The 25,302-nt window shown below is 44.1% G+C and overlaps 1 protein-coding gene across 8 annotated transcripts; it reads right to left on the bottom strand.

Moving 5' to 3' along the window:
* Positions 1 to 459: 459 nt before the first annotated feature.
* LOC110529019 (transketolase) lies at positions 460 to 25,302 on the bottom strand. 8 transcript variants are annotated; one of them, XR_016497538.1, is made up of 14 exons: positions 24,874 to 25,193; positions 22,468 to 22,585; positions 21,863 to 21,976; positions 18,759 to 18,862; positions 17,612 to 17,803; positions 17,298 to 17,416; positions 16,213 to 16,409; positions 14,259 to 14,423; positions 6,992 to 7,542; positions 5,975 to 6,105; positions 4,959 to 5,042; positions 4,488 to 4,581; positions 3,354 to 3,476; positions 460 to 1,998 (listed from the first exon to the last, which is right to left on the bottom strand). XR_016497538.1 is itself a non-coding variant. In XM_036984003.2 (14 exons), the coding sequence occupies exons 1-14, from the start codon at positions 24,978 to 24,980 to the stop codon at positions 1,811 to 1,813; spliced, it is 1,887 nt and encodes a 628-aa protein (XP_036839898.2). In that variant the 5' UTR covers positions 24,981 to 25,302; the 3' UTR covers positions 460 to 1,810. The 8 variants fall into 8 exon arrangements, 7 of the variants coding, with proteins under 7 accessions (XP_036839898.2, XP_090098459.1, XP_036839896.2 ...); XM_036984003.2 differs by having other exon boundaries at positions 7,386 to 7,542; positions 18,759 to 18,856; positions 24,874 to 25,302; XM_090242333.1 differs by having other exon boundaries at positions 7,386 to 7,542; positions 24,874 to 25,276.

The raw sequence follows: 25,302 nt of genomic DNA, 5'->3' as shown, positions 1-25,302 counted from the left end.
TGGATACAAGCATCTGCTAAATGACTAAGATGTCAGATGTAAATGTTTTACATATGAATTTTTAGCATTTAGGGAAAAAAAACATGGTTATTTGTCTCTCTGAAATGATTTTAAACAGATTTTAAACAAATACTGTATATGTATGTCATTCAACAGCCCCATGCTATGATTAGATAGTGAAAAAACACACCAAAGCTAATTTACCAACATTTCTGAAAAATGTATATATAGTGTTTTGTCATGACACTCTTCATATTGTTTTATATTAGTTTAGTAGTCTTATCTATTGAAAATGTACGCTTTGGTTAGTCTTCCGTGTACAATAGTCTAATACGAATGTTTTGAATAAGCAAATACACCAACCTGCCTTTCAATAGATCTACACTCTGATATACATGCACACATACAGAACACACCGATACACAGTAAAAAAAAACACACAGAACTACCTGCAAACTCTAAAATTCAAATGCAGAGGGCTTTAATAAATAAAAGTGTAAGGTACATACAGAAGATCAGGTAACGAAGGAGGTGTTTGTACTAGGTTCACAGTTCAGATGTAACAGCATGCTCCCAACATCACCATGGCCACAAGCACAGAGACTCTCTCTAATCCAGGGTTAGGATCAATTCACTTCCTGAATTGACTGAATTCAAATGGAAACGCTGAACCCTACTGTAAGTCCTAGCTGGCCCTGTATCCCTCTCCCCGACCTCCAAGTCAAACTATTTGCTGTAGAGAACACATTGATCCTGCTCCTCTAAGTCACTCTGGATAAGTGCATACGCTAAATGACAAACATGTAAATGGAATAGAAACATTATTGGTATGTTCAGACAGCTCGGGCTAACGTACTTCTTCTTGTTTGCTCATCCAGGTAAAAGGTGTTAATATGGAGTGAGATATCTGCCAAAGGTTGAACGCACAACATTTTGGAAGTTCTCTGACGCCATATGTTTAGCTAGTCTACGCCTGAGCTGTAGAGATGAAAATAAGTTAATGTGTGCTGTGCTAACACGAGCTGTCCAGTACAAGTTGGGTGTTGTGGTTTAAAGAGACATATGGTTCAAACTGTATGGTCTTTTCACTTCACTGATATTTATGGCCCACATACATTTCTATTTGATTGTCTGTATTTATTTTTTATTGGACTACGTTCTACAAACATGTTATGGAGACGACACCTAGATTTCACTACCACATGTCATGGAGACGACACCTAAATTTCACTACCACATGCCCCACCCTGTCTTCAGAACTACATCAGAACAATATAAAAGTATTAAAATAGACTGCTGCTGGTTGTTTGGGGTTGAAAATATCAAAGAGGAAGAGTTTAAAAACACATGAGCATCACATAAAGGTACCTGCATTGAGTAACAACATGTACAGTCTTTATTGGATTGTTTGGTATGGAGAATGTCCATCTACACCTGCCAACCGGTTTTGAGGACTAATGACTACCTCTCATTTTAATTTCTAAACTTGACCCTGTGATGACCCATGGTTACCAGGAAGTGGGAGTGGGGTTTTGTGTGTGTGTGTGTGTGTGTGTGTGTGTGTGTGTGTGTGTGTGTGTGTGTGTGTGTGTGTGTGTGTGTAATGTATGAGGGAAAAAAAGTGAAATGTGTGACGGTTACGTCAAAATGTACATTCAGCACAAACTCACGTTACTTCAGTAAACACAGGGGTGGACTTTCACAGTGAGGGGGCGAGGTTACCAGGTGGGGTGGTGTCATGTGACATGAAACATTTATCTGAGGGGTGGTAGAATTGGGTCGGGTGGGGCTTAGGCAGGAAGGTGTGGAGCTACTTGGCGTTGGCAGAGCCGCTGAGCATCTTCCTGATGGCCTGGCAAATGGCTTCGCGGTCGATGCCGTAAATCTTGAGCAGCTCGTTGGGCTTGCCGCTGCGGGGAACGTGGGCCACGGCCAGCCGCTGTAGGGTGAAGCCCTGCTCGTTCACCACCGCTGAGCACACTGCCTCCCCCAGACCACCTGAGGAACAGCAACAATACATTAAATATGTGACATGAGAAAGGGAAGGGACAGGAAGAACCTTCTCTGCGACAGGGTTATGGTCAATTCATATTCAATTCAGTCAATTTGAAATTTGATTTCCTTCCCGAAATTTGCTGAATTGAAATGGAATTGACCCCAATCTGAGGCACTAGGATTAAGTTGAGCTCAAACACTGACCTAAGGTCAGCTTTGTGTTTATCCCGCTACACTTAAAGGTTATGATTGTGGGTAGATATGCTGATCCTAGATCAGTGCCCACTGCCTAAAGGTTCTACCTGAAGCCACTCATTGCTCATTGGTCATTTGGATGAAGCCATTGATCTATTTCTGTTGCTATGCAAGCCCATCCCCCCTATATTCTCACCCTCTATCTGTCCTTCGTTCTCTGACTCTTTTTCTCCCATGCTATCCCTAGTTTCTCTCCCCTCAGGGGACAGAGAGGGGGATGCTACTGATTTTGGATGCCACACATCTTTGGTCCAGTCTGTCCCCTCCCCACCCCCACTCTCATCTCCTCCAGACCTAACCTACACAGACAAAGGCTGGGCAAGACTAGGCATGGCTGTCTGTGTTGGACATAGCTGTCTATGTGATATATAGGTCACAGAAAGCCCCATGGGAACACACTTCACTAAGGAAATCTGACAGCACTCTGCTTCTCTGGCACACACACACACACACACACACACACACACACACACACACACACACACACACACACACACACACACACACACACACACACACACACACACACACACACACACACACACACACACACACACACACACACACACACACACACACACACACACACACACACACACACACAGTCTCCCTCCTCAGCAAACAAAATACACCAGAACAGAATATATCTTGCCCACCATGACAGTACCTAGCACGTGGTGCCTTTCGGGCCAATGAGAACATGCCACTGCATCACGTCTCAGCCACTCAACCAAATGGAACATGCCACCACAACACACCCCAGTGTCTATGGGCCAATGAGAGGACACTGGCTGCATATTCATAAATAAATAATGGCAAAATATTTCAGGTTGCCAGGATGTAAAGGCCATGCAATATATATGGCTAAAACACTACAATGTGGCTAAACTACATAAAGTACCCTCGAGTGCTGGAGTCTGGTGAAGTGGTGTTTGGTCCCTCTCTAACCTCCTGGTGTTTGGTCCCTCTCTAACTTCCTGGTGTTTGGTCCCTCTCTAACCTCCTGGTGTTTGGTCCCTCTCTAACCTCCTGGTGTTTGGTCCCTCTCTAACTTCCTGGTGTTTGGTCAAAGGAGGTCGAAACACTGGTCAGAAAAAGCGTACCTTCGTAGTAGTGGTCCTCTACAGTGAGGATACGCCCCCTGGTCTGGCGAGCATGCTCAATGATGGTCTTGGAGTCCAGGGGTTTGATGGTGAACGGGTCAATCACCCTGATGAAGATCCTTTCTGGGAAAACAACAAGGTGGAAAACATAGCGTTAATCAACAGTAGTGCGCCTCCAGGGTGGCGCAGTGGTTAAGGGCGCTGTACTGCAGCGCCAGCTGTGCCATCAGAGCCCCTGGATTCGCGCCCAGGCTCTGTCGTAACCGGCCGCGACCGGGAGGTCCGTGGGGCGACGCACAATTGGCCTAGCGTCATCCGGGTTAGGGAGGGCTTGGTCGGTAGGGATGTCCTTGTCTCATCGCGCACCAGCGACTCCTGGTGCGCACCACACATTGGTGCGGCTGGCTTCCGGGTTGGATGCGCGCTGTGTTAAGAAGCAGTGCGGCTGGTTGGGTTGTGTATCGGAGGACGCATGACATTCAACCTTCGTCTCTCCCGAGCCCGTACGGGAGTTGTAGCGATGAGACAACAATTGGATACCACGAAATTGGGGAGAAAAAAGGGGTAAAAATGTAAAAAAATTTAAAATAATAATAATTTTAAAAAATCAACAGTAGTGCAGAGGATTGCAGAATTCCCAGGTTTTTCAGAAATCCTGGATTTCTGAAAAACCTGGGAATTCTGCAATCCTCTGCACTACTGTTGATTCACGGAATTAGAAATTAAGAAGCAGGAAAACTGGAATCCTTCAACCAGGATTTTTGGAAAACCTGGAAATGTGTTACTGGAATTGTGGATCCTTGAGTAGAGTGTTTCAGTGGAGAAACAATAACAAGACACATGCAGCTACACAGAGAATGACTCTGAAACCTGAACCTTAAATCATTGAGGGAGGGATAAAGCTTTCTAACCTGGATAAACTTGAACATATAGTTGAGAAAGTCTAACACTAATAGAAGAATAAGATGTTGTGCGCCAATGCTAATGAACTGATTGAATGAAATAGCAGCGCATTAGTGCATGGAGCCAATATTAGCGTATGAAGAAAAGAGATCATTGCCCCAGACAGGAGTTCCAAGTATTTCTCCACACCCACATAGTTATATCGTTGATCTGGCTGTAGTTGTACTGTACCTTTCTTGAGCATCTCAGCTGCAGCCACAGCCTCATGCAGAGTAATCCCAGCTCCGATCACGGTCACCTTGTCCTCCGTACTCTGGTACACCACCTGAGATGGACAGGGAAGGGTTAGCAGCAAGGCTCTAGCACATCTCATACAGCTCTTCCTGCTCGTGACTATTGGATGAGAGATTCATTGTTTATCCTACTAGAGGACAACCCTGTCTGTCTGCAGGCTTGTGTTCCAGCCAGTCAACCACTTGTACTGCATCCATAGTAGAAACTCTTTCAGTTGTCAGACAAAACATTCTCAGTGCGATACAGTAGTTCCTATTATGGATGCTGTACAACTAATTAAACTAATCCTTTTACTAATCATAGCACGTCCTGAAGCAAGATAGAAAACTAAAGTGGTTTAGTCAAGGCTGTGATTAGTCTGTGTAGTTAACGTAATGTCGAACATTTTCAGAGCAGAGTGGTGCTCACCTTAGCCTGTCCAACATGGAAGTCCTCATTGCTGCTGTAGATGATGGGATTCTCGGGGCGGCTGGTTCTTATGTAGCAAACACCCTAAAAAAAGATAACATAGTACAATTTATATTGGAATTCATTGTAAACAGGTATTACATTGTAGGGTGAGAACACAAAGCCCATCCCCTGGTTTTGGGGTGGTGTGGGAGGTAGAGGGATTACATTAATGTTGGAGAACAAATAACATAATGTGGGAGGGGATGAGAAACCAATAGCATTTTGGGAGTATGGAGGTAAGGACCGATAACATTTTGAGGGTATGGGGATAAGGACCAATAACATTTTGAGGGTATGGGGATAAGGACCAATAACATTTTGAGGGTATGGAGATAAGGACCAATAACATTTTGAGGGTATGGCGATAAGGTCTAATAACATTTTGAGGGTATGGGGATAAGGACCCATATCTTTTTGGGGGTATGTGGATAAGGACCCATAGCTTTTTGGGGGAATGTGGATAAGGACCAATAGCTTTTTGGGGGTATGGGGATAAGGACCAATAGCTTTTTGGGGGTATGGGGATAAGGACCAATTGCATTTTGGGAACATGTGGATAAGAACCAATATATTTTGGGGGTATGGGGATAAGAACCAATAGCTTTTTGGCGGTATGGGGATAAGGACCAATTGCATTTTGGGAACATGTGGATAAGAACCAATATATTTTGGGGGTATGGGGATAAGAACCAATAGCTTTTTGGCGGTATGGGGATAAGGACCAATTGCATTTTGGGAACATGTGGATAAGAACCAATATATTTTAGGGGTATGGGGATAAGAACCAATATATTTTGGGGGTATGGGGATAAGAACCAATATATTTTGGGGGTATGTGGATAAGAACCAATATATTTTGGGGGTATGGGGATAAGAACCAATATATTTTGGGGGTATGGGGATAAGAACCAATATATTTTGGGGGTATGGGGATAAGAACCAATATATTTTTGGTGGGAGGATATAATAAGTACCTTTGTGCTGGCGGCAAGCTCCACTGCCTTTTCAATAGAAACGCCATCGCTGGGGTAGAAGATGGTTGCCGTGGGGATGGCCCTAAACATGGCTATGTCTTCTAGACCCATCTGAGACGGCCCGTCCTCTCCTGGAACACACACATACTCACCTAGTTAGAATAATTTAATTCCAAAATGTTGTCAAATGTAGCAGAAAGCAAACAGTATGTTGTTTTTCAGGGACTTTAGACGTGCTTCATTGAGCGTGCCTGGTGAAAACCACATCCATCCCACACTCCAGGCAGGCTCAACAAAACTTGAATACTATTTCAACCCAATATAAAGCGAAAGGCCTGGTGAACCGACAGACATGCAGGTGTATAAGACCAGAAAGGAATGAGGACAATAGGACAAACAGACAGAGAGAGTGGCAGGCAGGTGTGCAGACAGACAGTAGGACAGACAGACAGAGAGAGTGGCAGGCAGGTGTGCAGACAAACAGTAGGACAGACAGACAGAGAGAGTGGCAGGCAGGTGTGCAGACAGACAGTAGGACAGACAGACAGAGAGAGTGGCAGGCAGGTGTGCAGACAAACAGTAGGACAGACAGACAGAGAGAGTGGCATGCAGGTGTGCAAACAGACAGTAGGACAGACAGACAGACTGGCAGGCAGATGGTCAGACAGACAGTAGGACATACAGTAGGACAGAGAGAGTGTCATGCAGGTGGGCAGACAGACAGACAGTAGGACAGGCAGACAGAGAGTGTGGCAGGCAGGTGTGCAGACAGACAGTAGGACAGACAGACAGACTGGCAGGCAGATGGTCAGACAGACAGTAGGACATACAGTACGACAGAGAGAGTGTCATGCAGGTGGGCAGACAGACAGACAGTAGAGCAGACAGTAGGACAGACAGACAGAGTGTGGCAGACAGACAGACAGACAGACAGACAGACAGACAGACAGACAGACAGACAGACAGACAGACAGACAGACAGACAGACAGAGATTGAGAGGGTGGCATGCAGTGTACCTGAGGGACTAACAGAGGAGAGGGATATCAGGTCCTCCGGTGAAGGTGACAGCGTCCAGGACAGACAGGGTCAGGGAGGGGGAGGAGAGAGGGAGGCTAGGGAACTCAGAGGGTGAAGGAGGAGGTGAGGAGGAAAACACAGAAGTGGAGAGAGAGAAAGAAAAATAGGAACTTGGATCAAGGAGGACGACAGTCACTTTAGGCTTTCAGAACATTTGAGGATGCGTTGACTTGAGGAGCCAATAGAAAGAGTGCAGAGTGAGTGAGGTCAATGGGGAAAGGGTGGGGTTGTAAGGTGATAGGTTACAGTTCATGGGGGTGATGGTGGGAGGTTGTGTGAGTAGCATGTAGTGAGGGTGTTTGGGGTGGATGAATGGCTGACAGACAGACTCACCGATGGACAGGCCGCAGTGGGAGCCACACAGATTGATGTTGCTCTCTGAGATGGCAGCCATGCGGAGCTGGTCGTAGGCGCGGGTGAAGAAGGAGGCCAGGGTGCTGGCGTACACAACGTTCCTCTCACGGGCAGCGCAACCAGTGGCAACACTCACCTAGAGGGAAAAGGGGAAGAAGGGGTTCCATCATACTATAACAATGGCGGCTGGTGACTTTGGCAAGATTAGTTAGAGCGAATAATGGATGGAAATGATTTTAATGAAGCCAAGGGTGACATCTTCCAAGTCCCCGTCTATTCATTTACAAGGGATGCGTCCCAAATGGCCCCATATTCCCTATATAGTGCATTACTTTGTGTGCACCCTGGTTTTAAGTATACTATAAAGGGAATAGGGTGCTATTCAAGACATAGGCACAAATTCAGGAGGACCATCCTCCTCTTCCTCCCTGGATGAGCCTCCTCTGGAGCCAGGCAGTAAATCTAGTCCTTCTTGAACCCCTCGGGGACATGTCCAGTGACCTCCGCAATTATTGGGACAGTGAAGGATTTTTTATTATTTTGGCTCTATACTCCAAAGGTTTGGGTTTAAAATCAAACAACGACTGGGGGTAAAGTGCAGACTGTCAGCTTTAATTTGAGGGCATTTTCATCCATATCGGCTAAGCCGCTTAGAAATTACAGCACTTTTTGTACATTGTACCACCATTTTAGGGGACCAAAAGTAATGGGCCAAATTCAGTTATATGTGTATTAAAATAGAGTTACAGACGCACAAATGTCATTCCTCCAAGACATGCTAACCTCTCACCATTACAATAACAGGAGAGGTTAGTATTTTATATCATTCCTCCAAGACATGCTAACCTCTCACCATTACAATAACAGGAGAGGTTAGTATTTTATATCATTCCTCCAAGACATGCTAACGCTCACCATTACAATAACAGGAGAGTTTAGTATTTTATATCATACCTCCAAGACATGCTAACTTCTCACCATTACAATAACAGGAGAGGTTAGTATTTTATATCATACCTATAAGACATGCTAACCTCTCACCATTACAATAACAGGAGAGGTTAGTATTTTATATCATACCTCCAAGACATGCTAACTTCTCACCATTACAATAACAGGGGAGGTTAGTATTTTATATCATACCTCCAAGACATGCTAACTTCTCACCATTACAATAACAGGAGAGGTTAGTATTTTATACCATACCTCCAATACATGCTAACCTCTCACCATTACAATAACAGGAGAGGTTAGTATTTTATATCATACCTCCAAGACATGCTAACCTGTCACCATTACAATAACAGGAGAGGTTAGTATTTTATATCATACCTCCAAGACATGCTAACTTCTCACCATTACAATAACAGGAGAGGTTAGTATTTTATATCATACCTCCAAGACATGCTAACTTCTCACCATTACAATAACAGGAGAGGTTAGTATTTTATACCATACCTCCAAGACATGCTAACTTCTCACCATTACAATAACAGGAGAGGTTAGTATTTTATATCATACCTCCAAGACATGCTAACCTCTCACCATTACAATAACAGGAGAGTTTAGTATTTTATATCATTCCTCCAAGACATGCTAACCTCTCACCATTACAATAACAGGAGAGGTTAACATTTCTGAGGGGGGTATGATATTTGTGCGTCTGTAATTTTTTCACTCATAATTATTCACGATTCAGTCAGAATTTTCCATAGCATCCACATTAATGTAGAAGTATTTTTTATAGAGTCACAAGCTTGATGTAGTCATTGCATGCTATGAATATAGGAATAAATACTAAACTTTGTTACACATTTAATACACATGCAATCCGCCCAATCCCCCACCATTAATTTCTCCTTCACCCAAATCTAGATTGCTAATGTTCTGAAAGAGCTGCAAAATCTGGACCCCTACAAATCAGCTGGGCTAGACAATCTGGACCCTCTCTTTCTAAAATTATCTGCCAAAATTGTTGCAACCCCTATTACTAGCCTGTTCAACCTCTCTTTCGTATCGTCTGAAATTCCCAAAGATTGGAAAGCTGCCGCGGTCATCCCCCTCTTCAAAGGGGGAGACACTCTAGACCCAAACTGCTACAGACCTATATCTATCCTGCCCTGCCTTTCTAAGGTCTAAAGTCGAAAGCCAAGTTAACAGATTACCGACCATTTCAAATCCCACCATACCTTCTCCACTATGCAATCTGGTTTCAGAGCTGGTCATGGGTGCACCTCAGCCACACTCAAGGTCCTAAACAATATCATAACCGCCATCGATAAGAGACATTACTGTGCAGCCGTATTCATCGACCTGGCCAAGGATTTTGACTCTGTCAATCACCACATTCTAATCGGCAGACTCAACAGCCTTGGTTTCTCAAATGACGGCCTCGCCTGGTTCACCAACTAATTCTCTGACAGAGTTCAATGTGTCAAATCAGAGGGCCTGTTGTCTGGACCTCTGGCGGTCTCTATGGGGGTGCCACAGGGTTCATCCTCGGGCCGACTCTCTTCTCTGTATACATCAATGATGTTGCTCTTGCTGCTGGTGATTCTCTGATACACCTCTACGCAGACGACACCATTCTGTATACTTCTGGCCCCTCTTTGGACACTGTGTTAACTAACCTCTAGACGAGCTTAAATGCCTTACAACTCTCCTTCCGTGGCCTCCAACTGCTCTTAAATGCAAGTAAAACACTCTTCATCCGATCGCTGCCCACACCTGCCTGCCCACCCACTATCACTACTCTGGATGGTTCTTACTTAGAATATGTGGACAAGACTCCAGACTCAAATTAAGCATCTCCAATCCAAAATTAAATCTAGAATCGGCTTCCTATTTTGCAACAAAGCATCCGTCACTCATGCTGCCGACCCTCGACTTCAGCAATGTCATTTCCAAAATAGCCCCCAACACTCTACTCAACAAATTGGATGCAGTCTATCACAGTGCCATCTGTTTTGTCACCAAAGCCCCATATACTACCCACCACTGCGACCTGTACGCTCTCGTTGGCTGGCCCTTGCTTCATACTCGTCGCCAAACCCACTGGCTTCAGGTCACCTACAAGTCTCTGATAGGTAAGGCCCCGCCTTATCTCAGCTCACGGGTCACCATAGCAGCACCCACCTGTAGCACACGCTCCAGCAGGTATATCTCACTGGTCACCCCCAAAGCCAATTCCTCATTTGGCCGCCTTTCCTTCCAGTTCTCTGCTGCCAATGACTGGAATGAATTGCAAAAATCACTGAAGCTGGAGACTCTTACCTCCCTCACTAGCTTTAAGCACCAGCTGTCTGAGTAGCTCACAGATCATTGCACCTGCCCATCTGTAAATAGCCCATTCAACTACCTCATCCCTTTATTTATTATCTTGCTCCTTTACACCCCTGTATCTATACTTGCACATTCATATTCTGCACATCAATCACTGTAGTGTCTAATTGGTATATTGTAGTTACTTCGCCACCATGGCCTACTTATTGCCTTTACCTCCCTTTTCTTACCTCATTTGCACACACTGTATATATATTTTCTTCAACTGTATAATTGACTGTATGTTTTGTTTATTCCATGTGTAACTCTGTGTTGTTGTATGTGTCGAACTGCTTTGCTTTATCTTGGCCAGGTCGCAGTTGTAAATGAGAACTTATTCTCAACTTGCCTACTTGGCTAAATAAAGGTGAAATAAAAAATAAATAAAAATATTAGTGAATTTTTCCCAAAACTTTTGGTCCCCTAAAATGGGGGGGACTATGTACAAAAAGTGCTGTCATTTCTAAACAGTTCACCCAATATGAATGAAAATGCCCTCAACTTTAAGCTGTCAGTCCTCACTTTAACCTTTAACCTTTAACCCCAGTCATTGTTTTATTTCATATCCAAACTTTTGGGGTATAGAGCCAAAAAAATCACTCTCTGTCTCTCTCTGAGTCTTAGACATGTAGGAAGATACTGAACACAAATCAGCTGCAGATACAGTACTTCTGAAGTTCAGCAAAACCACAGAATTACATAGAACAATATTTATTGTATCTCTATGACCTGAGGATCCAAGGGTCAAGTGAGGTCTCCATGGGAACGACAACTGCTGAGCCAATCACAATCAAAGGTTCATGCCTCCAGAAGTTATGTAAAAGTCAGTGAGAAGTCAGTCAGTCCAAAAGCACAGGAGCTTACGGTACCATATGTGAGGAATCACTCTCATGCATTGTCATTTCCTGTTTCCTGTCTCCAGAGCCCTCCCCGATCCCCCTGCTCCTCTCCTCAATGTAATATGGACTCATTCATATTCTATAGCAGTACCAAACAGGGGTACTATTATCCCATGTCCCTATTCTTCACTACTTTGAATCTGGTCAAAGAGAACAGAACTCCTGTTATTGACTCCTGTCATTGTATAGAAGAACATTTAATTAGTCTACTTTTCTGTATCTCTCTCGCAACATATATTTTTTTAATACTTTCTGTTTACCAAAAACAGTGGCGGGGTGTCCACTGTGTGATTATTTGAATTGCAGCTTGCCCCTTTGATACAGTATTCACAAACACATGACATAATGCAGTCATAAATCAGTCATAACATTAACACCAGTGCCTCTCTGATTTGCTCATGCTTCTCTTATCAATATTAATGGTTCCTCATTAGAGAATCTGCCTGTCTCATTTGAACCTGTCATTCTGGCTCTTTTCTGCACATCGTCTTTATGATAATAGTCTAGCAGCCAGCGAGCCAGCCCGTCAGTCAACCAGTCAGTCAGTCAGCCTGTCAGCCTGTCAGTTAGTCAGTCAGCCAGGCAGTCACCTACCCAGTCAGTCAGTCAGTCAGTCAGTCTGCCAGTCACCCAGTCCGTCAGCCAGTAAACCAGTCCGCCAGTCAGTCTGTCACCCAGTCGGTCAGTGAGATCAGCCAGACGGCCACACCCACCCTCCTCTCTGATTAATATTTCACCTCTCAGCTCAGCATGACTGACTTGTTATAACGGCTGCTCAAACACAGCCCTGACCTACATCTGAACAGGCTACCATGAGGAACCAGACAAATGGCCAGGCATCTACTATATACGGTACAGCCAGGCCTGAATGGCTGGCTCTTCCAAAATGTTAATGTACGGGCAGATTGCAATGAGAGGGTGAAATAAGTGGGGAGGGGAGAGAGAGAAACAGAAAGATACATTTAAAAACATGTTTTTATATATATATATTTTTTTAACTTCAGTTTATTTAGTAAATACTTTGTTAACACTTATTTTTCTTAAAACTGCATTGTTGGTTAAGGGCTTGTAAGTAAGCATTTCACTGTAAAGTCTACACCTGTTGTGTTCGGCGCATGTGACAAATACAATTAGATTTTATTTGATTTTGATTTGAAAGAAAAAGACCCACAAAGACACAGATAGAAAGAGAGAAATAGACAGAAAGTGAGTGGTGGGCAGTATACTGTATGGGAGGCTGCAGAGCCAGATGTGTGTAGGGAGGGAGGGAGCATGGCGAGGCATCGGAGGAATGGCGGGAGGGAGGGAGGGAGGGAGCATGGCATACTGTAAGTAGGTCATGTCGCAGCCTCTCTGCCTCTCTCTACAGTCCCAGTGTTACATTATGGATGGACCCACATCTCAGCCTCTCTGCCTCTCTCTACAGTCCCAGTGTTACATTATGGATGGACCCACATCTCAGCCTCTCTGCCTCTTTCTACAGTCCCAGTGTTACATTATGGATGGACCCACATCTCAGCCTCTTTCTACAGTCCCAGTGTTACATTATGGATGGACACACATCTCAGCCTCTCTGCCTCTCTTTACAGTCCCAGTGTTACATGATGGATGGACCTACATGCATTATTCATCATAACAGCCTCAGTAACACAGAGAGAGAACATTTTTTTATTCAGGCAATCAGACCTTAAAACAATTGTATTTCATGAGAAAGGACAGTGAAGAGAAGTCTAAAAAGCCCACATATCTCCCATCTCAACCAGGCTAGAGCAAATGCTCAAAGGATCTAAAAGATTTAAAATAATATTCAAACTCGGGTCTGGGGACAGGGCATTCTGTTCAAACCCAGGTCTGGGGACAGGGCATTCTGTTCAAACCCAGGTCTGGGGACAGGGCATTCTGTTCAAACCCAGGTCTGGGACAGGGCATTCTGTTCAAACCCAGGTCTGGGGACAGGGCATTCTGTTCAAACCCAGGTCTGGGGACAGGGCATTCTGTTCAAACCCAGGTCTAGGGACAGGGCAATCTGTTCAAACCCAGGTCTGGGGACAGGGCATTCTGTTCAAACCCAGGTCTGGGGACAGGGCATTCTGTTCAAACTCGGGTCTGGGGACAGGGCATTCTGTTCAAACCCAGGTCTGGGGACAGGGCATTCTGTTCAAACACAGGTCTGGGGACAAGGCATTCTGTTCAAACCCAGGTCTGAGGACAGGGCATGCTGTTCAAACCCGGGTCTGGGGACAGGGCATTCTGTTCAAACCCAGGTCTGGGGACAGGGCATTCTGTTCAAACCCAGGTCTGGGGACAGGGCATTCTGTTAAGCATCAGAGAGAGAGACGTAAGTAGAGGAGAGAGGAGAGCTAAACTGAGCCACAAAATTCTGCTGCAATTGTGTTTCTTATTTTAATCTGAGTACATTTCTACAATTCTTATTTAATATTTTACAAAAATATTTATTTGAAGGACAGGTCATCTTTTAAAAGCTTGGTGAGGTTAGAGAAAGTTAGAGAAAGACACTTTAGAGAAAGTGTCTGTGTTTATAGAGTGTTCATACTTAGTTCCAATCGGTTTCATCTGACCCTGACCACATCACCCGTGACCAGGACCAACTCAAGAGGGTTTCATTTCCTACCATGTTCTGTTGAGCGATGTAACACTCCACAAAGCGGTTGGGATGTTCGTTCTTGAAGATCTCTGAGTAGGTGATGTTGTTGGTGTCTCCGTCCAAGACCACTACGCGCTCGTTGTAACGACCCAGTTTAGCCAGGGCCATGCCATAGGCTTTCCTGGTGGAAACCTGTAGAAAGACAACCATTCAATCAATTAATCAACCAGTCAACTAATCTATCAATCAATCAACCAGTCATTAATAATAAGAATAATAATAAGAAAGCAATATAAGAAAGCAAGTCAATAAGCCAATAAGTCTACCTGTTATTTATGCATCATTATACGACCTTCTAGTTGACAGTACTCAAAGTTACCTTTGTCTGTACATTATGCCTTGAATCTATGCTATCGTGCCCAGAAACCTGCTCCTTTTACTCTCTGTTCCGAACGTGCTAGACAGCCAGTTCGTATAGCATTTAGCTGTACCCTTATCCTACTTCTCCTCTGTTCCTCTGGTGATGTAGAGGTTAATCCAGGTCCTGCAGTGCCTAGCTCCACTCCCACTCCCCAGGTGCTCTCATTTGTTGACTTCTGTAACCGTAAAAGCCTTGGTAAAAGCCTTGGTTTCATGCATGTTAACATTAGAAACCTACTCCCTAAGTTTGTTTAACTCACTGCTCCCAGATGTCTTAGCCGTGTCTGAATCCTGGCTTAGGAAAACCACCATAAACCTTGAAATTTCCATCGCTAACTATAACATTTTCCACCAAGATAGAACTGCCAAAGGGTTGCAATCTACTGCAAAGATAGCCTGCAGAGTTCTGTTTTACTATCTAAGTCTGTACCCAAACAATTCGAGCTGTTACTTCTAAAAATTCACCTTTCCAGAAACAAGTCTCTCACTGTTGCCACTTGCTATAGATATCCCTCTGCCCCCAGCTGTGCCCTCGATACCATATGTGAATTGATTGCCCCCCATCTATCTTCTGAACTCGTGCTACTAGGTGACCGAAACTGGGACATGCTTAACACCCCGGCCATCCTACAATCCAAGCTTGATGCCCTCAATCTCACACAAATGATCAATGAACCTACCAGGTACAACTCCAAATCCGTAAACACGGGCACCCTCATAGATGTAATCCTAACTAACTCGCCCTCCAAATACACCTCTGCTGTTTTCAATCAAGATCTCAGTGATCACTGCCTCATTGCCTGCATCCGTAATGGGTCTGCGACCAAACGACCACCCCTCATCACTCTCAAACGCTCCCTAAAACACTTCTGCCAAACATACCCTTGTAAAACTGACCATCCTACCGATCCTCGACTTCGGTGATGTCATCTATAAAATAGCCTCCAACACTCTACTCAACAAACTGGATGCAGTCTATCACAGTGCCATCCGTTTTATTTATTTATCTTGCTCCTTTGCACCCCAGTATCTATACTTGCACATTCATCTTCTGCACATCTACCATTCCAGTGTTTAATTGCTATATTGTAGTTACTTCGCCACCATGGCCTATTTATTGCCTTAACTCCCTTATCTTACGTAATTTGCACTCACTACTTATAGACTTTTTGTTTTATTTTGTTCTACTGTATTATTGACTATGTTTTGTTTATTCCATGTGTAACTCTGTGTTGTTGTATGTGTTGAATTGCTATGCTTCATCTTGGCCAGGTCGCAGTTGCAAATGAGAACTTGTTCTCAACTAGCCTACCTGGTTAAATGAAGGTGAAATGAAAAATAAATAAATAAATAACAGTTGTGACAGCTTATTTTATGATATCTTGTTTGGGACTATGGGCTGAGTCCCAAGTGTCAGTGCAGTCAATAATGTTGACACCTCTGTCATTGGGATGAGAGCACAATCCCAGATGTACTGTAAATGGTAAGGTGCAATGGAGGCTGCTGAGGGGAGGACCACTAGCCTGTCCTCCTGTGGTGAGGTGTGTGTTCTATGTGTTACCTTCTCTCCCTGCTTGTAGGCGGGTGCGCTGGGCATGCGGATGTTGCACAGGCTGACTGGCGGGGCGTCCTCCATGGGCGTGGCAGGGTACAGGCGCTTGCTGCTGTTCATGATGCGCGCCTGCAGATCCTTCACGACTCCCTCAGCCATGTCTTTGGGCAGGGGCTTGGCATGCCAGCCCATCTTATCCTCCACAGCTGGTAAACGTGGACAGCAGAATACACAACATCAAAATACACACAGTATACTCAACATTATATTGTATACGCATACATAGGCCCAGGAGTTTTTCCTGATCATGTGACCTGACCAGTAAAAACACTGGTACTGAAACAAGGTCACATGGTCAGTTCAAGGTCCTTCGCAACACATTATACAGTAGTGACTTGTGTGTGCATATACTGAGATAGAGGGAAGCCCATCACTGAGATAGAGGGAAGCCAATCACTGAAATAAAGGGTAGCCCATCACTGAGATTGGGGAAGCCCATCACTGAGATAGAGGGTAGCCCATCACTGAGATAGAGCATAGCCAATCACTGAGATAGAGCATAGCCAATCACTGAGATAGAGCATAGCCCATCACTGAGATAGAGCATAGCCAATCACTGAGATAGAGCATAGCCCATCACTGAGATAGAGCATAGCCCATCACTGAGATAGAGCATAGCCCATCACTGAGATAGAGCATAGCCCATCATTGAGATAGAGCATAGCCCATCACTGAGATAGAGCATAGCCCATCACTGAGATAGAGCATAGCCCATCACTGAGATAGAGCATAGCCCATCACTGAGATAGAGCATAGCCCATCATTGAGATAGAGCATAGCCCATCATTAAAGATAGAGCATAGCCCATCACTGAGATAGAGCATAGCCCATCACTGAGATAGAGCATAGCCCATCACTGAGATAGAGCATAGCCCATCATTGAGATAGAGCATAGCCCATCATTGAGATAGAGCATAGCCCATCATTGAGATAGAGCATAGCCCATCACTGAGATAGAGCATAGCCCATCACTGAGATAGAGGCCTAGTATGAGTAATATAATGTAACCAGTAGCCATGTGAGGCTGAGAGTACCTGGGATGCCCTTGCCCTTGGTGGTCTTGGCGATGATGGCAGTGGGCTGGTGGCGAGCCTGGCTCAGAGCCTTACACAGCTCCTCCACACTGTGCCCATCCACAATGATGGCATGCCAACTGTAGAAACACATCACAAAAACCCATTTCACATATGGAAACACATGAACACACTTTCTCTACTCATACACACATAAACAATACATTCCACATATGCCCACTAATGCTGACATATGCCTTCACACATTCATAGACTAGTTCTCCCAGCACATTCACAAAGATGATCACTGTAAACCCACTTTCACACACACTCACCCGAAGGCCTCACAGCGTTTCTGGTACTTCTCCACGTGGTGCTGCAGGGGCGCTGGGTCGGTCTGGCCCAGACGGTTGATATCCAAGATGGCCACCAGGTTGTCCAGCTGGTAGTAGGAGGCGAAAGACATGGCCTCCCACACTGCCCCCTCAGACAGCTCCCCATCCCCCATCAGACAGAACACACGGTAGCTGGGGAAGAGAAAGGGATGGGGGGTAAGACAGGGGTGTGTGTGTGTGTGTGTGTGTGTGTGTGTGTGTGTGTGTGTGTGTGTGTGTGTGTGTGTGTGTGTGTGTGTGTGTGTGTGTGTGTGTGTGTGTGTGTGTGTGTGTGTGTGTGTGTGTGTGACTAGGGGGCTGGATGGTAACCTTTACACCTCTCTCATTCTATCACACCTACACCTACTCTGTTCCCTCATATCTCCACTGAGGCTTCTAGCCACACAGGCACCTTTGAACAGAACAAACACTCATCTTTTATTCAATGGTTTGATAATCTGCTTATGTTATGAGTTTTAACCACTGTCCACACAACATCCTTCTCCAGTACAAATCTATCTAGGGCACATTTTGGACGTTGGCAATATCAGCATTCTGCATATCGGAGATCCACATTCCGAGACAAAACCTGAACCCAAACCTTAATTAGATTGAGGACTGTGAGTGTGGTTTTGAACAATAGACTGAGTGATGAATACTAATGTAAACCTGATCCAATCAGATCCTGAGACAGAATCTTTCTGGATGGTAAAAAAGAACAGAGTTGTGTCTGCCAGGGCTGTCGTAATTAGAGCAGAACAATTGGGATAGCAGAGCAGGCAGCCACTGTACACATGGAGAACCTTCAAAAACCTCACTATGCTCTAAAGCAGTGTTTCCCAACACTGCTCATTGACTACCCCAACAGTACATGTGTATTGTAGCCCTGGAGAAGCACACCTGATTCAACTTGTCATCTAATCATCAAGCCCTCAATGAGTTGCATGAGGTGTGTTTGTCCAGGGCTATAACTAACCTGTGTTCTGTTGGTACTGGAGGACCAGGGTCGGGGATCACTGCTCTAAAGACCTCTAAAATACCACAATATGAACTAGAGTCCACGCTTAACACTTTAGAATTCAGTGCGTGCATGTGTGTGAACTCTTACCTGGACTTGTCAAAGTACTTCCCAGTGTAGGCCATCCCACAGGCCACACCCAGGCCCTGGCCCAGAGAGCCAGTAGCCACATCCACAAACTGCTGCTTCTGAAACTCCAACGCATACACAGGAACAGGACTGTTACTATCACCATAGAGAGCAGGTATGTGTTCAGTAGGTGGAAAACGTTAATGTATTATTATTATAAGTTACAAGTTATTGGACAAGTTTAGTGAGGCACTACCTGAACTTGTCCAATAAGAACACAGATTGTTGTTTACAGTTGCAAAACCTTTTGCTACTGTGTGTCCTTCGGAATATGACCCAGTTTTAGAGCTGTTGTGTGGTCATATATGTCTGGTCCTAATTGAGGCTGTTAAAGGTGATGGGTAGGTTAACTGTTAGACTGTTAAAGGTGAGGAGTAGTCTAAGGTCGCGTTCCCCTGCTCAGACCTTGCATGCATCAACCAATGATTGTGTGCCACATCATCGACTGTGCAGTCGGGCACCACATTGCTGTAACATATGATATGATATGGTATAATTATCTGATACGTTAAATACCTATACAGGCGTTGTAAGATCTGGCATGATCATCAATGTCTGAGCAGGAGAACATGACCTAACTGTTAGGCTGTTAAAGGTGAGGTGTAGGCTAACTCTTCGGCTATTGAAGGTGAGGTGTAGGCTAACTCTTAGGCTATTGAAGGTGAGGTGTAGGCTAACTCTTAGGCTATTGAAGGTGAGGTGTAGGCTAACTCTTAGGCTATTGAAGGTGAGGTGTAGGCTAACTCTTAGGCTATTGAAGGTGAGGTGTAGGCTAACTCTTAGGCTATTGAAGGTGAGGTGTAGGCTAACTCTTAGGTTATTAAATGCCCAATGCAGATGTTTTATATCAATATAATAATATTTATGTGTAACAATTAAGTAACGTACTGTAATATATTTACATTTAATGGTTAAAAATAGCTTTTTATCAAAAAACTATTTCTCAAAAAATAATTTGCTAGGACTCTCTAGGAGTGGTCTGAGTGGGGAGGGGAAAACTGAAAACTACCTGTTATTGGCAGAGAGGTTTGTAACACGCTTTGTTATTGGTCTATTAACCAATTTACCTCATGTTGATGTCACCATGGCAAGCTGGCAACCAGAAACTATCAGGAAATAACACTGATAATTTTTGTGGGCACTTTTACAATGTTAGTTTCAACAGCTGTTGTACAATATGATACAAAACAGAGAAAAAACATAATTTAGTGCTAAGCTATTAAAGGTGATGTGTAGCTTAACTGTTAGACTATTAAAGGTGAGGAGTAGTCTAAGGTCGCGTTCCCCTGCTCAGACCTTGCATGCATCAACCAATGCTTGTGTGCCACATCATCGACTGTGCAGTCGGGCACCACATTGCTGTAACATATGATATGATATGGTATAATTATCTGATACGTTAAATACCTATACAGGCGTTGTAAGATCTGGCATGATCATCAATGTCTGAGCAGGAGAACATGACCTAACTGTTAGGCTGTTAAAGGTGAGGTGTAGGCTAACTCTTCGGCTATTGAAGGTGAGGTGTAGGCTAACTCTTAGGCTATTGAAGGTGAGGTGTAGGCTAACTCTTAGGCTATTGAAGGTGAGGTGTAGGCTAACTCTTAGGCTATTGAAGGTGAGGTGTAGGCTAACTCTTAGGCTATTGAAGGTGAGGTGTAGGCTAACTCTTAGGCTATTGAAGGTGAGGTGTAGGCTAACTCTTAGGCTATTGAAGGTGAGGTGTAGGCTAACTCTTAGACTATTGAAGGTGAGGTGTAGGCTAACTCTTAGGCTATTGAAGGTGAGGTGTAGGCTAACTCTTAGGCTATTGAAGGTGAGGTGTAGGCTAACTCTTAGGCTATTGAAGGTGAGGTGTAGGCTAACTCTTAAGCAATTGAAGGTGAGGTGTAGGCTAACTCTTAGACTATTGAAAGTGAGGTGTAGGCTAACTCTTAGGCTATTGAAGGTGAGGTGTAGGCTAACTCTTGGGCTATTGAAGGTGAGGTGTAGGCTAACTCTTAGGCTATTGAAGGTGAGGTGTAGGCTAACTCTTAGGCTATTGAAGGTGAGGTGTAGGCTAACTCTTAAGCAATTGAAGGTGAGGTGTAGGCTAACTCTTAGACTATTGAAAGTGAGGTGTAGGCTAACTCTTAGGCTATTGAAGGTGAGGTGTAGGCTAACTCTTGGGCTATTGAAGGTGAGGTGTAGGCTAACTCTTAGGCTATTGAAGGTGAGGTGTAGGCTAACTCTTAGGCTATTGAAGGTGAGGTGTAGGCTAACTCTTAGGCTATTGAAGGTGAGGTGTAGGCTAACTCTTAGACTATTGAAAGTGAGGTGTAGGCTAACTCTTAGGCTATTGAAGGTGAGGTGTAGGCTAACTCTTAGGCTATTGAAGGTGAGGTGTAGGCTAACTCTTAGGCTATTGAAGGTGAGGTGTAGGCTAACTCTTAGGCTATTGAAGGTGAGGTGTAGGCTAACTCTTAGGCTATTGAAGGTGAGGTGTAGGCTAACTCTTAGACTATTGAAAGTGAGGTGTAGGCTAACTCTTAGGCTATTGAAGGTGAGGTGTAGGCTAACTCTTAGGCTATTGAAGGTGAGGTGTAGGCTAACTCTTAGGCTATTGAAGGTGAGGTGTAGGCTAACTCTTAGGTTATTAAATGCCCAATGCAGATGTTTTATATCAATATAATAATATTTATGTGTAACAATTAAGTAACGTACTGTAATATATTTACATTTAATGGTTAAAAATAGCTTTTTATCAAAAAACTATTTCTCAAAAAATAATTTGCTAGGACTCTCTAGGAGTGGTCTGAGTGGGGAGGGGAAAACTGAAAACGACCTGTTATTGGCAGAGAGGTTTGTAACACGCTTTGTTATTGGTCTATTAACCAATTTACCTCATGTTGATGTCACCATGGCAAGCTGGCAACCAGAAACTATCAGGAAATAACACTGATAATTTTTGTGGGCACTTTTACAATGTTAGTTTCAACAGCTGTTGTACAATATGATACAAAACAGAGAAAAAACATAATTTAGTGCTAAGCTATTAAAGGTGATGTGTAGTAGTTGTCACTTACAGGTATGGGGTGTCCCTCCAGGTTGGACTCCACCTGGCACAGAGAGAGCAGCTCACTCTCCTTCAGGAAGCCAGTCTCTGTCCACATGGAGTACAGGGCTGGGGCGGCATGACCCTGAGGAGAGGAACAGACATCTTACTGTAGTACTAGTATATGATACTATAACAACACCTATACCACAACCACAATATAACTGTATAACCAGGAAGAGTAAAATACACTGTGGCTGGTTGCCAGGCAAATACTCATACATATGTCTATAATCATACATATGTCTATAATCATACATATGTCTATAATCATACATATGTCTATAATCATACATATGCCTATGACAATTGCAGACCAACTGTAATATGTATGAAAAATCTATTACAAGCCACAATACAGCCATAAAGAAGCAGATGTTGACCATAATCATACATACAAGCCACAATACAGCCATAAAGAAGCAGATGTTGACCATAATCATACATATGTCTATAATCATACATATGTCTTTTATCCAACCAAAACAGTGGCTGGTGGTCAAATCAATTAAATAAAATGTCAAACTTTAATTCAATACAAATTCAATAGAACTTTGTTCATCTACGGTGTCTCACCTTAGAGAGGATGAAGCGATCGTTGTTGATATTCTTGGGGTCCTCTGTGCGGTACTTCATTGTGTTGAAGAACAGGACAGACATGATTTCTGCCACGCTGCAGCATGATGTAGGGTGTCTGGGAGACCAGGGGTAAATAGGAGCAGGGAGGAAGGTTACAGACAGGTTACAACAAGTTGGACACAGACTGTTTCTATCTCTGATTCTCTCTCTCTCTCTGATTCTCTCTCTCTCTGATTCTCTCTCTCTGATTCTCTCTCTCTCTGATTCTCTCACTCACTCACTCACTCACTCACTCACTCACTCACTCACTCACTCACTCACTCACTCACTCACTCACTCACTCACTCACTCACACACACACACACACACACACACACACACACACACACACACACACACACACACACACACACACACACACACACACACACACACACACACACACACACACACACTAAGAACAGACAGACCACTTTACAAACTCATAAACATTCAGAATTGACACAGAGCCTGCAACTGGATTCGAAGTGGCACAGTCTAAAGTCTGAGCTTGCCAATGAAATCTTAGGGCACATTGGGGAAGGATGGGTAACACTATTTAGAGTGTACTAGTCTATCCAAAATACTAATGAGGGGGCCATGCTCAAACCGAGATGCCCTATTGGCTCTCTCTCACAGGAGGTTTGGTGGCACCTTAATTAAGGAGTAGGGGCTCGTGGTAATGGCTGGAGCATTAACAGTGCAATGGTATCAAATACATCATGATGGCATTCCATTTCCTCTGTTCCGGCCATTAGTATGAGCCGTTCTCCCCTCAGCAGCCTGCTCTCTCTTTATCCCAATTACAGTGACGTCAACATCAGAGGGGTAAACCCGCCCCTTGCAAAGTGCCAGTTCAGGTCACGGTCACAACACAGACCTATCCCTGCTACGATGAGACTAACCGGAGTCTGGGGAGAGATGGGGACCATTTTGGCTTCACGGAGTCAGACGATCAGTCAGAGGGCGCCATTTGAAGTTACATTTATCACCGGGCCTATAACGGTTACCTTCCATCTCCAGCCAGCGAAATACTTAACATAACCACTGAGGCATAATCTAAACATCTTCTGTTGAAGGAATAGATGCTCTTTAAAGAATGTGTAAAGAACTGCGTAAAACTAAAAGTACCGACCAGATGCTCTAAAAACTCAACAAAACTCAGGAATGCTGGCAAGTAGCCAAGCCCAACCAAAAAAACACACTTGACTTTCCCCGGGAACGAAATGCGTAGAGGGGTTTTCTCTCAATCATCAACTGCATGGCTGTTGCTTATATTGTCTAGGCTGTGTGCGCTCTTGGGCTATTCGTGGATAGGCTACGGTCGAAGGATGGAGCCACAATGGAATGAATGTATGCGGTAGTTTGTTTATGTGCAATATATAGTGATTGATAGCTTACTCAAATAGATTTGTGATTTCCCCCACAAAAATCTAAATTAAATTCCGTTTTGTCCACTTGTTCGCACACAGGATGTTTATTTATTTAGCTATAATAATGCACTTCAAGTGGGTGTTCACACAATAACATAAATTGCTGACTATTTATTATGAATACTGAACAACATCCCAGACAGGTTCATCACCATGCGCTTTGTCCTGTGCTAACAAACTCCGAGGCGCTCCTCCATCACTTACTCGCACGGTTAGACAGATGAAGACGCAATATCATTTCCCGATTTTGTTCACTATAGAACATTTCTAATAACAAAAGAATTGAGCCACAATGGCCATAAAATCAATCCTGTTCAATAGACATAAATAAATAATGTGTATAAGAACACAGTTTTCTGCAATTTAAAGATATTAAGCAGATTAAGTGTCAGAACTATCTCCTCGAATGACTCATATCATACATCCTGTTTCTGTTTCATCCATTCGTTCTCCATAGCTCAAACAACAGAGAGAACATGCGCTTCACTTTGCATTTCACGTGTGTGTGTGGACCTGTTTACCCAGAAGTCCCCACTAGTATAGTAAACAAGGACAAATTTGACCAACTGGGTACATTTTGCAAGTCCCCACAAGGAAAATGCTATTTCTAGGGGGGGTTAGAATTAGTGTTCGGATTCGAATTAGGGTTAAGGATTATAGGTTAGGTTTAGTGTTAAGGTTAGGTTTTGGAGTTAAGGTTAGGGTTAGGGGAAATAGGAATTTGAATGGGAATCAAATGTGTGTCCCCACAAGGTTAGCAAAACGAGACTGTGTGTGTTTTGTGTGTGCGTGTTATTACGTTTTCATGTGTTTATGTGTGCACCTGTGTGTATGAATGAGTCTTTATACACTCTTCCCTAGATTTACGACTGTGTAATCTGTGTGTGTGTGTTTGTGTGTGTGTGTGTGTGTGTGTGTGTCTGGGTCTTACCCGCTGCCCGTTGCGGTGGTAGCCTTGATGCAGTTGATTCGGAGGCGGTTGGCGATGTTCCTGAGCGCCTGCACTGTCTGCTGGTCGGGTTTGTGGTAGTCCTCCATGAATGCAAAATGTCAAAGCACCAAAATAACCAATGTGGACTAGACTGCACAGAGGCTGGGCTGTGTGTGTATTTGTATGTGAGTGAGGTTTGGCAGCGGGAGCCCTGCTCGTGTGTGTGAGTGGCAAAGAGAAGAGGGATAGAAAGGAGGAGAGGCAGGATTTATCCCTAGTGAGAGTACACACACACACACACACACACACACACACACACACACACACACACAGAGAAGAAGGAGGAGAAAGAGGACAGGGTGCATGCATGAGTATGCAAGGAAGGGTTGTGTTAAGGGTGTGTGTTAGAAGGATGGTTGTGTTAGGGGT

This window comes from Oncorhynchus mykiss, chromosome 7 (assembly GCF_057628025.1).
Source record: "Oncorhynchus mykiss isolate SJ-2025 chromosome 7, ASM5762802v1, whole genome shotgun sequence".
Classification (NCBI taxonomy): domain Eukaryota; kingdom Metazoa; phylum Chordata; class Actinopteri; order Salmoniformes; family Salmonidae; genus Oncorhynchus; species Oncorhynchus mykiss.
This window is presented reverse-complemented; position numbering and strand designations above follow the sequence as displayed.

Bases quoted from the DNA above. Each gene is read 5' to 3' on its own strand.
- LOC110529019 (XM_090242331.1), bottom strand. From the start codon at position 24,980: ATGGAGGACTACCACAAACCCGACCAGCAGACAGTGCAGGCGCTCAGG. The intron at 5,043-5,974 runs GTACTTATTATA...ATCTTTTTTTAG, and splicing joins AGCTTGCCGCCAGCACAAAG to GGTGTTTGCTACATAAGAAC. The intron at 4,582-4,958 runs GTGAGCACCACT...TGTCCATCTCAG, and splicing joins TCCATGTTGGACAGGCTAAG to GTGGTGTACCAGAGTACGGA.